Source organism: Folsomia candida, unplaced genomic scaffold (assembly GCF_002217175.1).
Source record: "Folsomia candida strain VU population unplaced genomic scaffold, ASM221717v1 Fcan01_Sc001, whole genome shotgun sequence".
NCBI classification, from domain to species: Eukaryota; Metazoa; Arthropoda; class Collembola; order Entomobryomorpha; family Isotomidae; genus Folsomia; species Folsomia candida.
The window spans coordinates 27,307,507-27,327,413 of record NW_019091193.1 but is presented as its reverse complement, the minus strand read 5'-3'; the positions used below and the strand labels follow the sequence as shown (position 1 = coordinate 27,327,413).

General features: G+C 37.5%; 3 protein-coding genes across 3 annotated transcripts; 2 read left to right on the top strand and 1 right to left on the bottom strand.

The window, feature by feature from the left end:
* Window positions 1-116: 116 nt before the first annotated feature.
* Window positions 117-2,438, top strand: LOC110845775 (heat shock protein 83). Its single transcript, XM_022092282.2, has 6 exons — window positions 117-338; window positions 459-782; window positions 874-1,113; window positions 1,247-1,683; window positions 1,785-2,049; window positions 2,129-2,438. Exons 1-6 carry the CDS (start codon window positions 207-209, stop codon window positions 2,315-2,317), a joined length of 1,587 nt encoding a protein of 528 aa, XP_021947974.2. The 5' UTR covers window positions 117-206; the 3' UTR covers window positions 2,318-2,438.
* A 1,091-nt stretch (window positions 2,439-3,529) lies between these two features.
* LOC110849372 (regulator of G-protein signaling 12) lies at window positions 3,530-11,304 on the top strand. Its single transcript, XM_022096781.2, has 14 exons — window positions 3,530-3,739; window positions 3,991-4,561; window positions 4,855-5,469; window positions 5,677-6,852; window positions 7,499-7,666; window positions 7,816-7,989; window positions 8,354-8,638; window positions 8,902-8,964; window positions 9,027-9,218; window positions 9,567-9,764; window positions 9,838-9,916; window positions 10,123-10,214; window positions 10,296-10,410; window positions 10,489-11,304. Exons 2-14 carry the CDS (start codon window positions 4,097-4,099, stop codon window positions 10,782-10,784), a joined length of 3,918 nt encoding a protein of 1,305 aa, XP_021952473.1. The 5' UTR covers window positions 3,530-3,739; window positions 3,991-4,096; the 3' UTR covers window positions 10,785-11,304.
* Window positions 11,055-16,540, bottom strand: LOC110849383 (citron rho-interacting kinase). Its single transcript, XM_022096790.2, has 11 exons — window positions 16,378-16,540; window positions 15,504-15,987; window positions 15,030-15,423; window positions 14,354-14,857; window positions 13,632-14,100; window positions 13,442-13,557; window positions 13,162-13,271; window positions 12,641-12,986; window positions 12,432-12,514; window positions 12,081-12,357; window positions 11,055-11,845 (listed from the first exon to the last, which is right to left on the bottom strand). Exons 2-11 carry the CDS (start codon window positions 15,974-15,976, stop codon window positions 11,642-11,644), a joined length of 2,976 nt encoding a protein of 991 aa, XP_021952482.1. The 5' UTR covers window positions 15,977-15,987; window positions 16,378-16,540; the 3' UTR covers window positions 11,055-11,641.
* Window positions 16,541-19,907: the final 3,367 nt, after the last annotated feature.

The window sequence follows — 19,907 nt, the reverse complement described above, 5'->3', positions numbered from 1 at the left end:
CTCGAGGAGCGGAGAAGCCAATGACCCGACTGGGACTCCTCACCTCTTGCGGAGGAGACAGAGCTCCTGACCTCGCGAGGAAGAAAATATTTTCTCCTTTTCTGGCGTCCTCAGCCTTTCTTCTCACAACTCCCATTCGTCCAGATCGATACATTCAAGAAGTCAAGTTCTCGGAATTGAAATTAAAAAAATATATATATATTAAAATGGACACATCCCCACTTCCAAATATCCTTCCGAGCCCAATCACCCGATCCATGGCCAAGGACCTGGCCGAACAGGGCACTCCCGTCCTGTTTCAGTCCCTAAAGGGCCGGAACTGCAGAAGGAGATTGGCTGTGAGATTTTTTTAAATCCATTCATTTGTATTGGGTATTTTTTGTCCGGGTCATGTGAGGAATGATGAGAGAGCATCGTATTGGATCTAATTTCCAAAATTTATTTTCTTTGGTTTACAGTTGAAGACTGACAAGGTTGAGATTAAAAGTTTCCAGGCCGAAATCGCCGACCTCATGTCCCTCATCATCAATACATTTTACTCTAACAAGGAGATCTTTCTTCGTGAGTTGATTTCCAATTCGTCCGACGCTTTGGATAAGATCAGGTACGAGTCGTTGACCGATGCGTGTAAGCTTGAGAGCGGAAAAGAACTCCAGATCAAGATCATCCCCAACAAGGAGGAGAAGACGTTGACTTTGATCGACACGGGTATTGGGATGACTAAGGCTGATCTCGTCAGTAATTTGGGGACGATTGGAAAATCTGGAAACAAGGGTTTCATGGTAATAATTTTATTGATATTTAATTATTAATTATTTAATAATTATGATTTAACATTGTGATCACTGAGAAATGAATTTTGTTGAATTGTAGGAAGCTCTTCAAGCCAGGGCTGATATCTCCATGATTGGACAATTCGGTGTAGGTTTCTACTCCGCCTATCTCGTTGCAGACAAGGTCACCGTCACCAGCAAGCACAACGATGATAAGCAATACGTCTGGGAGAGTTCTGCAGGAGGAAGTTTCACAATCCGTACGGACAATGGGCCCAGTATGGGACGTGGAACCAAAATTGTCCTTCACATGAAAGAGGATCAGGCAGAATATTGTGAGGTTAGTGATTTGTGATTATTTTTCGTTTGCATGTACTTTTACGTTTGTTACGATAATTTGTATAATATGCAGTGGCATAATGTATTTTACTGATGTACTCATCTTCATATACATACATATATATTTATTGCAGGAGAGGAAAATTAAGGAAGTAGTAACGAAGCATTCTCAATTCATTGGCTACCCAATTAAGTTGCTCGTGGAGAAGGAACGTGAAAAGGAAGTTGAAGAGGAGGAGGAAGTAAAGGAAGGTGAGGAAAAGAAGGAAGACGACAAAGACAAAAAAGATGCAAAGGACAAGAGAAAGATGATGGAAAAGTACACCGACTATGAGGAATTGAACAAAACTATTTGGGCCAGGAACGCTGATGATATTTCTCAGGAGTACGGTGAATTATACAAATCTCTCACCAACGATCTTGTCTCTGATACCAAAGAGGGGTTGGAACTTCCTGAAGATGAAGAGGAAAAGAAAAAGTTTGAGGAAGAAAAGGCAAAGTTTGAAGGACTTTGCAAAGTCATGAAGGACATATTGGACAAGAAGGTCGAGAAAGTAGTTGTAAGCAACAGGTAAGAAGAAGTAGAAGAACGAGAAATGACTTATCCGATACTGATGAGAAGAATATATTGCAGCGACAAATTTAAAACTTTAATTTTGTTTGTTACAACAGGTTGGTCGACTCGCCTTGCTGCATTGTCGCTTCTCAGTACGGCTGGGCCGCCAACATGGAGCGAATCATGAAAGCACAAGACCTCCGCGACACGGGCTACATGGCAGCCAAGAAGCATCTCGAGATCAACACTGATCATCCCATCGTGGAGACTCTTCGAGTTAAAGCTGAAGCAGATAAATATGACAAGAGTGTCAAGGATCTAGTTATGCTCATGTTTGAGACCGCTTTGTTGTCGTCTGGATTTAGTCTTGAGGATCCCGATGTAAGCTTTTAGTGGATTATAATAATATTGGCTAAAAAATGGTACGTTTATATTTAATCATATCATTCTTTTCTTTTAGGTTCATGCCGCTCGAATTCATCGAATGATCAAATTGGGTCTTGGAATTGATGACGACGAGCCCGCTGCTGTGGAAGAGACGAAGGATGGGGATTCTCTTCCAGAACTTCAAGGTTCTTCGGGAGTGTGGAGAAAATTGTTTTATGAAACTATAGTGCTACTCTGTGATCTTTTATTGTGTTCCCAGTGAAGTGAATAATTTTTTGGGAGGCAGTAGAGTTTTATAATTTGTTTATGCTCCAATTTTTCTTTTTACAAAACGCTTCGGGTACTTTATCATGTCGTGTCGACAGACTGAATTCGTAAATAAACAGCGAAATTTTCCGTGAAAAGATTATAGACAATTTTTTTCCGTCATCGCCCCCTATAGGACATTATTTTTTAATTTGAATGAAACCTCGAAAATCTTGTTCAGCATAATTAAATTAGTGGGTTTAGTGCAATTTTGGGTCTCAAAAAATTTTCATGTGGCGCAAATGGAGGAAACTTTGTCAAAGAGGGGTTGACATCTCCCTTCGTTTCGTCCTGAGATAACCATTGGACCGATTTGGTCCAACATGGGCTTAAAATGATCACAAAGATATTCTCTTGATTCGTTTTGAAGAATGCACAGATCCGTGACCTCGATGACCTTAACTTTCACCTTTTTGGAATTTGTCGCAAATCACACAAAAGTCGCATATGTCGCATAAGTGAGCACCAGCCTCAATCAATTGTTTGATGCTAATTTCATCCATATATGACCTTTCTAATGCGAACAACAGCATGTCCAAGGTCGACTAAAACTAAAATTTTGTATCTATAAATTACACAATACTTGGTACACAGCATCATAATTTGAGAATGTTGATTATTTATAATCAATGTTGCGGGTGTCATTAAAATTTCAGTGATCCTCATCAGCGTCACATACTTCATACAACTTAACTTTAGGATCACATTACATCAGCAGTGGATTCTCTTTGTTCACTCTAACGCGAATGATGTACACATGTAGGTGGTGGTTTGTGAGTATGTAAAGTGGTCGTATTTATCATTATCATAGTTTTTTTCAAGTTCCTTAGTTTCACTCATTATTGTGAAAGGGTTTGTAATTGTGGTGCATGCATGCAAATTTAAAAAGTTCTCTCTCCTCGTCGCCAGCGACCATTCTTTAAAAGTATGTACTGAGAGGAGGGGAACACCTCCACTTGCGCCACATGTTAAAAGGAGGGGTGTTTTTTTACGGTATCTAAAAAAATTACGAGTTGACCTGTGATTTGTGAACCCTCTCCTCACAACAAACAATAACAATGTGACCCGTATATCTCGTATATAGTGGACAACAATGGGATTCTTATGCCACCAACCAATGGCAATCACCACCACCGCACTTCTGACGGGAGAGCAGTGCGTTATTTTACAAGTGAGAAAGAGAGACAGTTGTTACTACTCAAGTGTGGATTGGATTGTTGTCTACTTTTTTAGTATTTTACTGGTTGGTCGTGATTTCTACTTGTTCATTTAGTCGTAGAGTAGAAGAAACTGTTTCCGACATCAAAAAGAGGAATTTCACTGCCCTCCAGCAGAAGAATCGAAATCAAGATAAATTAATTCTCAAAATTTATATCAGGTAAAGCTTTTTTAAAAAATGTAGAAGCTAAAATCACACCAAGAAAGATTAGTAGACTATTGTTTAAAAAATTCTTCATCTATTTAAAACTTATATTTCAAATTGAGATGCGTGGTCTTTAATTGTGTACAATTTGTCCATAACATCTTAAAGTTTACACAGTTTATAAACTTACAAAGGTCGCTGGGGATGATTAAGTTAACTTTGTTGATATAATTGTTCAAGTTTTAAGAATAATTTTTAATCAACAGGTTGCTCAAGTAATAGTCGAAACCGTGATCATGTCCTCGTTCTGCGCTTCTTGTTGCCCAGCTGATCCGACGAGTGGGGAAGAAACTTAAGAAGGATTAGTTAAAAATGGAAATAATGCAGCAAACAGCGCCCTCCCCAAATTTGGGGGGCGGTGGTGTCGGATTGATGATGCCGCGTAGGAGGAAGAAACGTGTCACGACTACGACGACGAGTGGCGGTGGGGCGACAATTGGCAGTGGGATTGGTAGCGGGATGACCTCGGCCTCCACGTTGACAAGTCTTAATCGGAACGGGATCCGGCTGGTGGAACTGACCAGGGGAAAGGTGGGGTACGGATTTACCATTTCGGGACAAAAACCGTGCCTTCTTCGCTGTATTGTGGAGGGAAGTCCAGCTTCTGGGGCCAACCTCCACCCAGGGAATTGTCTCGTCGGCGTTAATGGGAGGGATGTGTCTCATTTGGCGCATGACGAGGTCGTCGCCCTTATCGGAAAGTGTACCGGACTTTTGCGCCTTCACGTGACAGATTCGTACTTTAGTGAGAGCTCGGATGAGGAAGGAGATCTCCAGGTAGGAAGTTATCATTTAGTATAATTTCAGTAACGCCGAGATTTGTAACTGTATCAGATTTGTAAAGAGGTGGCAACGACAACATACGAACGTGTGGTACATTCGAATATTATAACCAGTAATACTCAAATTTCAAAAAAGCGGTTTAAAAAGAATGTCAATTTTGTGATTACTAATCACTGATTAGTAACTTTGAAGTTTAATATTTTCGAAATAATCATCTTGCTAAATCTATAATTCATCTACCCATTGTTGCATATTAAGTAACCTTCTATCTCCTTATTTACAAACAGATAACCCAACCTCGTCCAAAATATCAGAATAATCGTGCTCGAGTTGGAGGCAAATCGAAACGCAACACTACCATCACCACGACGAGCAACTCGAACAGTGCCGATGACCACTTTGACTCTCTCCATCAGCACAAAACAGCCCCTCACTCCGCGACACGTTCCTTGTCCGTCCCCATTTCCACACCAACCACCACACCCTCTGTTGCCACCTCCCTTCTTGGCGAAGAGTCCCCCATCCCTGCCCTACCCTTGCGAACAATTCGTAACACCGCTACAAAAATCGGGGTGGAAAGTGTTCGCGTATTTGCCACCACTTCCTCTCAAGACAACAAGAATCTTTATCCCTTCCCCAACACAAGCCGGACCAGTTTAAGCAATAGTAACAATAACTGCCGAACAAGCAGACCTTCCATTAAGGAACAACTAAGTCAGTTCAATCACAATACCAATATGATCACCACAACAAGTAATACTACTACATCCTCTCCCAACTCTTATCGTTGTTATCAAGCCGTTGTTGGGTACGTCGGATCAGCCGAGATACCAGCAATTGAGGAGAGAAAACGATTACAAGCCCTAACTGCGTGCATTCGTCGGCTCCGGGTTGAGCGGAGGGTGAGGAAATAATATCCACTCATTATAAATCAGACGAGGTCTTTATTAGTCTAAATTAAACAAAACTATCATAAGTACTGTGTTATTCTTGCACTGTTTACCAACTAACTGATAGATATGCGTATCCCATTTACCCATCATAATCACCACCACCACTACTATTACCACCACCACCAATAATAATATTTATTTATTTTTACTTCCCAGATGAGAAGCATCGTCCTCCTGAGAATCAAACCAAATGGAATTTGCCTCTTTGGTTCGCACCAAAACGCCACGACCGGCCCCCCGTTGGCCTTCTATTCTTCAGGAATAATCTCATTTTGCGGTGCGTATAACGAGGATCGTCGTTTCTTTGGACTTGTGACGTGTACCTCGTCATCAGCAACATATTCTTGCCACGTATTTATGGTGGATCCCAAACTTTTGAGTCATTCCGACCACTTGAGGAGAGCACGAACCTTTGGTTTTACCTGTAGTTCGCTCCCACTTCCGAAATATGGACAGGTGCTAGGACTACAGGAGTGCGTCGAATTTCCAGCCACGGCAGACCCCGTGTTGAGTTCAATTCTTCGTCTGCACGGGACCCGAGATCAGGACGAAGTCAGACCTTCACAGCAGCAGCAACAACAACGCTCCCCCAGCGAGGCATCAATAAGACTTGAAAATTGTACCAATTCAAGCAATTCCGACTCCGGTGTGGGATTCAGGGACGAATTTAACGATAGGAATAATTCATCTTCTACCAGGATTTACGACATTGTAGAAAGTGAAGGAATCATGTTCGACCAGAGATCTCCTCCATCAAGGGATCTCACGAGTAGATCTCATCATCACAACAATAAAATCACGTCATCTCCCTCATCCGGAAAATCCCTGCCTGTCACGTTCTCCTCATATCGACGGTCAGACTGTGTCGACTGTGACGGCGCGAGTTCTACCGTGTCTGGAAGCATTTCTCTCCCAGGAGGGAGACAAACTAGGAACTCCTTTGAAACCGATCCGCTCTCTCTTCAGGAGATCTTAATGTCCAATTCGAACTCCGAATTGCCCAGGGATAGACGAATTTCGACCAGACATCATAACTCCCCCTCCACTTCAGGTGTTCCGAGACATATCGAGGTTGACGTTGTGGTCACACCATCTCCAAGTCATAATCAGCAATCAATCCACGATGAGGAGGAGGAGGAGTCAGTATTTAGACAGGTTTTGACTTCCTCCCCCACCAAGAGTAAAAAACTGGCGAGGAAGAGTGGGTCCCGGAGTTTGGACAATCTGTGTTCTCCCGAAGTGTTCAGTGAGGGTGGCAAAGTGTGTGACTCAAGTGGGGGTAGGGTTGAATCGATAATCGGAAATATTGGGTCTACTCCAGCCCTGAATAAGGTAATAAGCACAACAATGCAAATTCTCACAATCGGTCATATTACATATTGATATTTATATTTTTTGTGAAATTCATATATTTCGCAACTTTGCCTCCCCTTTGTCTCCAATTTCATACGTGCATACATAGTTAGTTAGCGTAGGTATGAATGAAGCCATAAAACGGGTACGAATACAATTAAATTTTTAACCAAACACACCGCAAGGAAAAGGAAAGTAGAAATTTATATATCGTTGTCGTAAATTATAGTGTTATTATAAATATTGAGTAAATATGGCTTGGATGATATCAGTGGTTTTATTTAGGTTCTCACTTTTCATTCGTAACTTCATTCCTGTGACCAAACCACATGCAACATTTGCCTGCCTTAAATAATTTTCTGTATATCGCGTCTGTCTGCACACAAAGTGAGGTGATATCACATAGCGGAACTATTAACTTTAACTGAGCTATTGACTTAACCATTCATTAGTGGATGATTAGTAGTGGGTGTCGTCGTATGCATTGCAGGTCGATGTTATGATTTGGTATTTACTTTGGTCTCGAAATTAAATAATACATTTTCGTCGTCTCATCATCAATCAGTTGAATGTTTATAACAACCTGGAATAATTGATACATAATGTTTGATTACTTTCTTTGCAGGAGCTGTCCACTCCCACGACGACTAAATCTTCTGGGGATGTAGCAGCCTTTTGGGAATTCAAAGTTCCTCGTCCCCCGAAACCAAAGAGAGAAATGAATCGTTTCGAGTCCTGGGCGGAGAATATTGAAAATCTTCTCGCCGACCACTGTGGACGGGACGTGTTCACGGTAAGCTATCCAGATCAAGGGATATTATGGGGTCGTTGATAAATTATGCTACACAACACCTCACATTTGATGGAATTTGTTACCACCAGCCCCCCCCCCCCACGTAATGTATCGCTAACTGTATTCTTATGTTTCATGTTTTTTTGTAGGAATTCCTGCAACATGAATTCTCCGCGGAGAACATCTTGTTTTACAACGATTGCGTTCGTTACAAGAAGGTGTACCCTAATCTGACCGAGTGTCAAAGGATCTCACTCGCAGCCAACATTTTCCAACGCTATGTTCAAAATGGAGCCACTGATCCGGTCAATGTCGACTTTCAGGTGAGGTGAAGCGTTGTGATAACAAACTCTGTTACTATTTTTTATATAAAAAATTCAATTATCTTACGTTAACCTAATTTTCATACATTTATTAAGAGTGCGAATTAGTTTTTAAATGTCTAGGGTCGTTAGAAGTTGCGAATGTTGAATTATTTAAAAGACCTTTCGATTTGCCAACTTTTTCGAATATTTTTCAACTCTTGTTTGTTAAAATAATAATTGTTGCATTTGATTTGTATAATCTGGAGTCAACAAGATGCTCTACATTTGCATGCATATGTAAATATCCTAATATTTACGAATAAATGCAAAGACTTTGTAACAAAAGATTAATGAAAACATACTCTTTGATGTTTCTTTCCAGGCACGTTCCCAAGCCGAGAAGCTGCTTCCTCAACCCACTCCCGACATGTTTGACCTTCCCCTCGGCCAGGTCTATAATCTCCTCAAGTTTGACTGCTACCCACGATTCCTCCGTTCGGACACCTACCGCGACTACTCCACGGGCGCCCTTACTCTCCCCGATTACGGCGACACGTCCGACTCTTCTGACCAGGACTCAGTAAAGTCGCATAAGTTGGACGGACGACGGAGGTCACTCCTCCCCTGGAACATTAAAAATCGGTCCAAAAACAAGGCCAAGTCTAAGGTGGGATTCATTCCTCCTTATTAGAAAAAACCTGCCCATCCTTTGTTGCATGTTATAGAGAAATCACATTAATTTTGATGTGAATCCCTGTTCTGGCGTATTAATTGACATTTTCGATTTTTTGGTGAATACGTTAATGCAATTTTCATGTTATTGCTAATAATTGCTATACAGAATTTAATGATTTTTCTTATCGTACGTATCTAAATTTTCTTTTAAGACATGCATTTGATGAACTAACTATAATTGTTATGATTGTGTAGGACGATTCGGACCGATTAAACTCTGATATTTCGTTCATCCAGAGGACCGCAATAAATCAGAATGTAAGTAACTAAGTACTTTTATATGTTAAACAATGTACGAATTACGGATTGTATTGTCACAGGCTGAAAGCTCTGACACGGATGACAGTCGAAGACAAAGTTACAAACTTTGCAGAGTAACGCTTCCCGACAACTCGACAACCGTGCTGCCCTGTCGGCCGGGTGAGTCACTCTCCATCGTAGTGCAGAGGCTCTTGGAAAAGAGGGAATTCCATTACGCAGCGTTCGAAGTGGTCAATGTAGCCACTGGAAAGGTGGGTAGATAAATGACGAAGAAATCGTTATATTCACTCTTTGTAACGGTTAAATCATATGTATTAATATATATTTTAATCAGTATAAATCATATGTATTAATATATATTTTAATCAGTATAAATCATATGTATTAATATATATTTTAATCAGTATAAATCATATATTTTAATTGTAAAATTAACGAAATAATTAATTGTTAACGCTGATTGTCGCTTACATACGTTCGTTATTTACGAAAGCCTTGCAAGTCGTATAATTCTTGTGAGATGTTTGAAAACTTTGATGAAGTTAAAGAACATAAACATAATAATTTTGTAAACTTTTTACTTACTGATTTGTTTTCAGGCGCTCGACTTGAATTTGGAAGCGTCAGAGATGACGGCAAAGGAGATCCGCGTGGAGCCGCGGTCCTTCATCGGGATAGAGTTGCCCAAGGGGTGGAAAGTTGGCGTGCGAGCGAACCCGTTTCGAAAAGTGGCCGAGGTTTTGAAACCCATTCTCTCCCAACATGGACTGAAGCTGGATAATGTCTTCGTTTATGACGTGAGTACTACAGTACGTTGTGAAGAAATATAAAGATTTGTAATACTAACTTTCAGTGTTTTTTTAATATAAGATCGAAACAGGGGAAAGGATTGATATAAAAATGCCCATGGCGAGACTGGATGGGCATAATTTGTTGGTGAAATGTAAAGGTGTGTGTATCAAATATTAAAAAGCGTTAATAATCATACGAGATTAAGTGCGAAATAGTACTAATCCAAAAATTGACCTAAAAACAATGTGATTAAATGACATGTAAACTGTTGTTACATGTTTTCAACATTAACTGTTGTTAATGTTGAAAAGACTGAAAGAAAGTAACCAATATGCGAATGAAATATTTGTTTTTCAATTCCAGACCCGCAACTCGAAGAGATAACAAACCACGTCGTTCACGACGGTTGCCTTGATCCGAGCGGATTTGACGATGATGACTTAGCTTCAACCAAGGTACGCTAACTACTTCTAACCGTATCCATTGTTGGTCATATAGTTGTTGTTAAACTAGTTTTATAACATCATTTCCAACAGACTGGATCGAGCCAATCCTCCAGCGTATTTCGTGGCTTTCTACGCCGAAGTTCAAAATATAAGCGGAAAGCCAAACAGAACAAGCAACAACAGTTCCTACAAAGTTCGGATATTCGTAAGTTTCGCGTCCTCCAAACATCTTGGCCATGCTCATAAACATGTATTATATTCGTCCTGATTTGTTTCCTTTCAGATGACCCCACCAGCCACATCGAACCCATAATTGAAACTAAACGAGGACCAGGCAACACCAATTCCAGCGTCGATTCAGCTACTCGTAGCTACATACTCACCAAGAACGGATCTTCACACGATGAGAATTTGCAACCTCACGGGAACCTCAACCTCCAACACTCTTCTGCATCGTCATCTCCGCTGAGCTTGGTCGTCTCCTCATCCGAACTCAAATTACCTGATTCTTCAAGAATCCGGAAACCAATCTACGTCGGACAAACCAACGCGGACAATAATAATTCAGACCTCGTCTAATGGCAATAAAAAATGAATGATAATTAATCAATTTCCTCCACATTTCGTAATAATACTATTACATCCGAGCTTTCTATGGCTTATTAATAATTAGTTAATTAAAATTAATCATGGAGGATGATGTGGTCAGTTTGTTGTTAGGGAATTGCGATAATTTTGACAAGTTAAGTCAATATGTCTGTGACTGTTGGTGATGGCGGTGACAAGATAAATAAGATATTCAATCCAATAATTAACAATCAATTAAAAAAATATCTACTCAATTTTATGTCTGGAGAAACAATCGTTTTATTTATTTTGTTATAATAAAACAAATATATAGTAAAGTAGTAAATGTAAGAAGTATCAAAATATGTAATGTTGTATGACTCGTTTCTCTCTCCGTGATTCAGCTTTATTTGTAACAGTGAAAATGGCAATATACATTAATATTTGTAAAAGTTAAGTAAAAACTAATTATGGATTGATATTGCTCTACAACATGAACGTACAAAAATAATAAATACTTTACTAAAATGTTTGAACCTTGTTCACGGTATTTTGAGATGTGCATAAACTAGAGAATTACAGATGAGGATTGATTGAAGTTCATTAAGTACTTACATAGGAACTAGGCTGAATCTGCCTGCCAGATTTACAAAGGTTGCTTATAAATATTTGGCATCCTAACTTACATACAGATTCGAACATACTTTATTTGAACACATTCTGTGGATAGTTGCAGCATAATAAATAGATAAAATATCTACCAAGTAAAACGGTAACAAAAGTAAAATGTGGATAGATGGGCGGGTTTACATAATTGAGATAAGCGAGATCACTAAAATTTAGACTTTGTTACATGGCATTGACATAAACTAATTGGTACCCTCCTTGGTTTTTAGAAGAAGGCAGTCCTCCTTCTTGGGAGAAATATTTGTAAGCGATGAGGCTTGACACTTTCCGGCGTCCCCTTCTTGCAAACTGGCCAATTTCGTGCGAAGAGAATCTCTCGTTTTTTCGAGCTCTTGAACGTGGAAATGTTCACGGATGAGGTTGACAGGAGTCAGTGTGGGGGTGGGCTAATAATAAAAATCAATTCTGGCATCAATATAAGGTGTTATGCAAATTATCCATTTCATGTCAACATCATAACCAAACATTTTATGAAAGAAATGTACAAAGTTTGGATTTTTCAACGGCGTAGACTTGACAAAAATTATGAAGCGTTAAGAACCTTCAGCCGAATATTTAAGCGTTAAATAATTTACAAGATTGAAGAGTTGACATCATCTTACAGAAGTAAATTACATATACCTTCGCTTCCCTGTACCTCGCCGACCACGCCTTGAGATCTTCACGGCTGGTGCACTGTGGTGGCGGACTCACATTCTCGTCCCCACGATTCATCGACCCCTTTCCAAACAGCTGGAACTTTTTCTCCTTCTTTTTCAACAAATGTTGATTTTTGACTTGCAAGAAGTCAATTAATTTTGACTGCTGTCGGATTGTTACTTTTAGTTTCAAATTCTCCTCGAAAACCTCGAGGTCCATCGATTCTTGGTTGACTTGGCGTGAAGTAAGGGCTTCGTAGCTAAGGAAAAGTGAATGTGTTTTGCAATTCATAAAAATTGAGGATGAGCGAGTAGTTTTAATCTTAAAAATTACCGATTCTTAAAATCGTCTGATCGTTCAATAATTTCACCGATTTCTTCGCGAAGCACTCCAATCTCTTTCGAGAGCTCAGTATTCTACAAAAAGCCAATAACATTTTAGATATAATAGGTCATTAATATTATAAAAAAGATTGGCTAGATAAAATTTATAATCAAATAGATAGATCTGCAATTCGTAAAGAAAGTTCAGAATAATTTTACCCTTCGTGACAACTCGACTATTTCATCAGTGCAGGTGTCATTGTCTTTCTCTAAAGCCTCAACCAGACGCTGTGAGCTCTCACTGGCCAAATTGGCCTTGTCCAACTCCTTCTGAACGCGACGAAGGGTTTGCGAGATCTCTGCCTTGGCCAAACTGAGATCTTCTACATTCTTCTCGAGGGCTTTAATCTCCTTATGTGCTGTAGTCTCGAACGTAAAACGAGCCAAATGTCCATTTTTAATACGACCTTCCAAAATAGTCTCCCTGCTTTTGCTCTCTTCCAGCATGGAATTCACTCGAGATAAATCCTCTTGCAAAGTAAGCACTTCCAAGCGAAGTGACTTCCTAGAAGAGCGAAATAAGGAAATTAAAGGGTACGAAAATCTTTGTAAGATTCTTGAGAATACTTCAAGCTGCACAAATTTTCATTTCTTAATGAAAATTAGCCTCTTAATTTTGTCATCTCGCAAAACTTAACCAAATCTGACAAAGTATTGAGCATAAAACTGATTGTAATTACTTATCGGCTTCAAGTTGCTCCAGTTCCGTGATTTGTGCAGAATATGAATCTTCGAATTTCTTGAGTTGTTCTTCCTGAATTGTAGTAGCTTCTCGTAATAGTGCCAAGCTCTAAATTTAAGAAGACATTGAAATCATTTACCTCGTGACATGTTACGTTGACAATTTCTAAAATTAACCATTTCTCAAAGATTATTTTCTAATCTTCATAATTGCAGCTTATTTTATAAAGTCGCCTAAACTAATACGATACGATATACTAATATGTAACTTATAAGTACCAATCGTTGACTTTCGACTTTACAGGCCTTCTCCTCCAACACATTTGTCGTTTGTCTTAGCTGTTCCTCCAGTCGCTTTACTTCAATTTCCAAGCACTTAGCTTTGCCATTGCACACTGAAACGTCACGAAAATTAAATTATGCCGGCAATTTAATATAAAATGCAAATCTTCCTTAATATTTTGCTCACCTTCTGTCAATTGATTATGCTGAATTTCTGACAATCGCACCTTCTCCATCTCTTCGTTTACGTTTTTTGTCAGAGAGACGAGTTGTTCCTCCTTTTTGGCAAGCGTCTCCTTAAGTTCGACAATTTCTGATTTTGAATCCTGATAAATTTGAGCGTATCTCTTGTATACTTCGATCTCCTTGGAGTACACGGCATTTTCCTGAATAAGCTGAGAATTCTTCTCGGTGACTTCTATATTCTCGCAGTGGGCTAAGTGAAGATCAGCCTTGGTGATGCTGAAGTCTTTTTCGAGACCAATGAATTGTTCTTCCTTGAGGGTCAAGGACTTCACAGCGTCAGCCAACTGGGCTTCTAGTTGAACAACTGGTTCCATAAGATCTGATGAGCAAGGGACGTCGTTATCCATACTCTTTGTTAGTTGAGTATCCAAGGCGCATTGTACTTCCTTGTCAACTTGGACGATCGTTTTCTGTAAAAATGTGATAAATTTGAACTTCCAAACACATATCCATTAGGTTCATGAACTTGTTATCGTATCTCAAATTGCAATAAGAATTATTTAAGTAAATTATATGTAGGATTAAAAAATAATAATTTCATAACAAAAAGGGAGTGACTCCCAAGTCATTGTTTTTAATCTAGTAAACTTTACAAATAATGTAGCGACGGTCAACTTGTACAATTTATGAATTCTGAATTATGGCTGAATTAATTAAACTTACGTGTTGTGCTAATACTTTTCTTTCCATCTCATCGCAATATTTTTCTTTCTCTTGCATCCAGCTTTGAAATTCAGCCGAAGTTTCTTCTAAGCTCTCCACTTTCGCCGTTAAATTTCGATTCATCCGTGTCATTTGCATGAGCTGTCCCTCCAGCAAATCTACTTGCAAAGACGAGAGCCTTTCGTGTTCCAGCTCAGCCTCCAACTCGCCAATCTTCTTTGTCAAAGTGACTACTTCGCAGTGCAACGAGTCCTGTGAGCTCTTACTTTTAGCATCAGTGTCAACCTTTTCCTCAATTGCCTGTCGCGACTCTTCCAGTCGTCCTTGGAGCTGTTGAAGGGCGATGTCCTTCGCTGTGATAGCTTCCGTGAGGTCAAGATTCTTCTTGACGACTTCGTCCAACTCGGAGCGGAGGGAGGATGTTGTCTCGTTAAAGCGACGTTCAACCTCATCAAAATTTTTTGACAGGTTTGTTTGCATTGTGGAGATTGACAGACGACATTTCTAGTTAATAAAGAACCAAGAAAATTTTAGGAATTATTAAAATTCGGAAATAATTGTATTTTATGACTTTTTGGATTGGATTTGATTATTTTATACTAATTTGTTCGAATTTAACTACACCGTTGTCCCAAAATGACATGAATTATTAAAAATACTTTGTCTCGTCTCATACCTTCGAATTGTTTGATAAGTTCAGAACTTTGTCATCAAACACTTTACTCGTAGAACTATTGGCGCATGCCAACTTCTTTAACAGGCTGATACACTCCTCTTGCTCCCGGATGACGTCCTTCTTCTTCTTAATTTCCTCCTCTTTCAGAGCAGCCTCAGCTTCTAACTGGGATAACTTCAAAACCTGTTCATGCTCGAGGTCTTCTCTTCGACGAGCTTCCGACTGAAGTTTAATCCTTGTCAACACTTCGTCGTTGAGAAGTTTATTCATTGACGAAATCTCATTCTTTAAATCGCTCAATTCCATGTTGGATTTGACTTGGTCCGCCTGGAGGTTTTTGATAATATCATCTTGACTGTGGAGTTTCACCTGTTGCTCTCCTAATTTTACATTTCTGTGGCAGAAAGTGAAAATTTATTATTTTCACGTAGTTGTAATAAATTACTGTTATATTTCAAAAGCTAAATGACTCACCGCTCTGCCAACGTCTCCTTGTAGCTAACAATATCATTTTGGAGAGCGAGGAGTTCACGCAGTTTCGAAATATCCTCGTTAGTCGGCATGGGTGCGGAAGAGGTCGGTTGGTCGAGTAATTTGGACCTAACTGTGGGCCTACTCCCCACCACGGGCTTTTTACCCATCGTAGGAACAGGTTTGATGCCACGAGTCCTGTTCGTGGTGGTAGTAGTAGTGGTGACCGGAGTTGACGAAATTGGCTGTTTCGGATTTGAAGTCGAGGCCCTTATTCCTCGTAGTGGTGTTGTTGTGGAGGGGGTGAGGCTGCCCTTGACGGTGGGCTGAGGAGTTCGTCCTAGGCTCTGTTTTACTGGCGCAGCCTTAGGGGTAGGGGTTACAGTGTCGTTTGTTTTCGAAGGCCCCCCCGTTGCAGGTGGTGGTGGTGGGCCAAGTCCCACCGCCTTTCTTTTTCTATCCATTTGAGTATGCATGTAATAGATATCTAAAATAAAGACAAAATATTCTGTCAAAATTTTGTTTTGACTAAAAATAAAATATTTGGAGTTCAGTCCTGTCAAAAAATATTGATAGTAATCACTATACACTATAGAGCCACACAAGTTTATCAAAATATGTATAAAATATTAGTGAAAAGAAAATAATATTTTTTTGTGGAATTGAAATCCACCACTTTACTTTTTGTTAAAATTCGACTTCCATAAATATTATTTAAATTATCAACAAATATATTTTGGCTGTCAAAATATATTAGATATTTTTTGTGGAATTGAAAAGTTCAATTTGAAATCCACGTTTACGGCCCGTAAATTGCGGCAGTTAAAATATATTTGTTCACAATTTAATTCCAATTCACTTGGCAGAATTAAAATACCTTGTTTTCACACCAATTCCATCAACTTCAATTATAGTTAAGTTAATTTCAGTTAATTGAAAATTGAGGATTTAATTTACTACTAAAATTTTGGAGATCCTGACGCGGAGGAAAATTCAGCCTGACTGAGGATGAGAGCAAATGACCCGACAACCGACAAAGCAAAAGGCGCTTCGAGGGTACAAAATTCTCCTGCCTTTTTGTGCCTGAGACTGTCCGAATCATCCGAAAATTCGGAGTTTCTGAATTATACTAAAAGTTGGAATTTTCATAAAATATTCATTTTTTAGTTCTATATTTTAAAAAATATAATCTGGCTATTTAAATTAGTACACATAATTTTATAAGCAACAACATGTTTTTGAAAACATTTGGATTGTTATATGTTTCAGATTATAGAAAAGTCATAAATATGAAGATGAATTTTGCATGAATTTAACAAACTAATAATGTTACATCTGCTTTATGTTAAATCGATCCTAACAATGTATTTCAATGCTTTTCGTGATTTGTCTCTAATACCAGATTTTACCACAGATTTAATCAGATCTAATATGTACATTAAAATCACTTATTTCATGGAAATGCAACACTGACAGCAAACCATCACACTTCCACCACACCACAACTTTGTTAATTTTTGAGTGCTCATATATGTACATGGTTAAAAGTTTGACAAGTAATTATTCATTATTTAAGTACTTCATTATATATTATGAGAGATTGCAGAAATAATATCTCTAAATTTAGGGGTAATCAATTTCTAATATTGATTTAGCTCTTCGTGCAACAAAGAAAGTGTATTTTTTGCAAAGTTTCGTACCAGATAGGAATATCATATTATTTAATTTTGTAAAACACAATTTCCAAATTTTATTTTGCACTATAAAGTTCGCCAGGAATTTGTCGTAATTCGCTGTCAATGTTGCATTATCATGTTATTTTAATGTATATGTTAGGTATAGCAAAATCCAAGAAATCACAAAAAATATGAAGATGCATATTTATCATGAATTTAACAAAAACAAATTACATAATGTTACATTTAATTTGTGTTAAATTTTAATTTCCTGTTAAAAATGCATCTTTAAATTTTTCGTAATTTGTTCACAGATTTTACCTCTAATACCAGATTTTGCCAGAGATTTTACCAGATCTAATATGTGCATTCAAATCACTTACTTCATGGAAATGCAACATTGACAGCAAACCATCACACTTCCACCACACCACAACTTCTTTTAATTTTTGAGTGTTCATTTACCTCATTTAAATGAGCACTATATTATTTTTCATGTAAATTACATGGTTAAAAGTTTGACAAATAATTATTCCTTATTTACGTACTTAATTATTATGAGAGACTGCAGAAATAATATTTCTTTACTTACACGGATAATCAAATTCTAATATAGATTTAGCTCTTCTTGCAGCAAGAAAGTGTATTTTTTGTTACGTTTGACGTTTCGTACCACACACGAATATCATATTATTTAATTTTGTAAAACACAAATTCCAAATTTTATTTTGCACTACAAAGTTCACCAGAAATTTGTCGTAATTCGCTATCAATGTTGCATTGCCGTGAAATAAGTTATTTTAATCTACATGTTAAATATAATAAAAGCATGCATTTAACAGAAACAAATTACATAATATTAGACCTGCTTTATGTTAAATTCATGTTAAAAATGCATCTTTATATTTTTCGTGATTTGTTTACAGATTTTACTATATCTAACATGTACATTAAAATAGCTTATTTCATGCAAACGCAACATTGACAGCAAACCACTGCAATTTCTTGGTTACATAATTTTAGTGCCCAGTTATAGAGCAAATAATTTAATGAGTTAAATTCATCTGTTGTAAGATTTGTTCCATTTGTTAAAAAATGTGGTTTGATATATTTAATTATAATGCAGATCGTGTTTACTATTCGTTGTAATTTTGCATGAAAAATTGTGCGTAGTATTTATTTATAACACAAAATTACAACATGGTGACTATGTATGAATGTGCATGCATTATAATTATATACATAACATACGTTAGATATTTGTCAAGTCTGGAGAAATCACTAAAAATATAAAAATGGATTTTTTGCATGAACTTAACAAAGTAAAGCATAATTTTGTAAAATTAGTTTTTGTTAAATTCTTAGATTTATTTGAAAATAAATTTGAAACAATTACGTTAATACTCAAGCCACCAGCAATTTGTTTATGTTGGATTTTTTCGCAAACATCATCCTAATTTTTAATTAGATAAATCCCTTAAAGAAAAGGTTTCGAAGGATCTAATCTCATGTAATATTATTACATTTCACATGTAATTCATTACTTCATGGTCCGTGGTTGAATTGATACTCTTAAGAACTTTTAAGTTGGAAAGAAAATTTATTTAAATTCTACAGAAAAATGTTACACTTTGTTGATTAAGAGTAACATGTTTGCATTAAAATTTTAACACGTTTTTGGCTAAACTCCATTTAAATTCATTCTTTTGTCCTTTAGTGAAAACATTTACCTATTTCATATTTTCGAGTTTGTAATAAAAAACGTGCACTTTTAGAAAACTGGAATTCAATTATTACTGACCGGAGTACAAATATGACTCTACCGGCATTGGTAATAACGGATATAACCGTTTAGTAATTTTCTGGTAATGAAAAATTTAACCAGAAACAAACTGTTAGCTATCTTGTAGGGGTTTAATGTTACCAAATCAATCCCGGTAAGGAGTACAGATGTGACTTTACCAGATTTTTAAAAGCTTATCACCCACATGGGCAAGCATGTAATGCGTATAAATAACAATAAATATTTCACCAGAATTATTTCCATTCTCATTTTCATAATAGTTGTTATAAGGAATGCACAAATGTAATTTCAAACACTACGTAAATTACTATTATTATAATAGTTCGTAATTTTGCATTTCGAGTTTATCCAGAGAATTGTGGTGGTGCGAAGTCAATATTACATTTTCATGTCATACTAATAACAATAACTAATATATTAAACTAATTTGAGTGCATATATTTAGATGGTGACCCCGTTCCGTAAATTGTGAATATTTCGAATATGTATTTTTACGATGAATTTAAGAAAACCCAATTATTTATTTATCTGAATTTTGTTAAATTTATCTTCAAAGTGCATTTTCATAATATTTTCATACGTGTCGCCGTCTTCACTTCCTCGTGATCATCTTCCAATGAATGGCTCGACATCTCGTCTAAAACGTAAATATTTAGCATCATCACAACTATCAACTATGCAGCATTTCATGGAATTCAGATAAATTAGACACATATTTTCTTTCACTTCTCTTCCAGTTCCTGGTTTCAAATAGTTGAATAATTTGGCACGTAACCAATTTTTTATGCAATGATTATTGGACGGGAAATGTTTTTTGCGTTGTTCAGCGTCGAATGGCAAATTATGTAAAATATGATATTACTAAATAAGATAATAGGTTTTCTGTTTCTTGTGCTAAAACTTTATCCAAAGCTTGGATTAATTTAG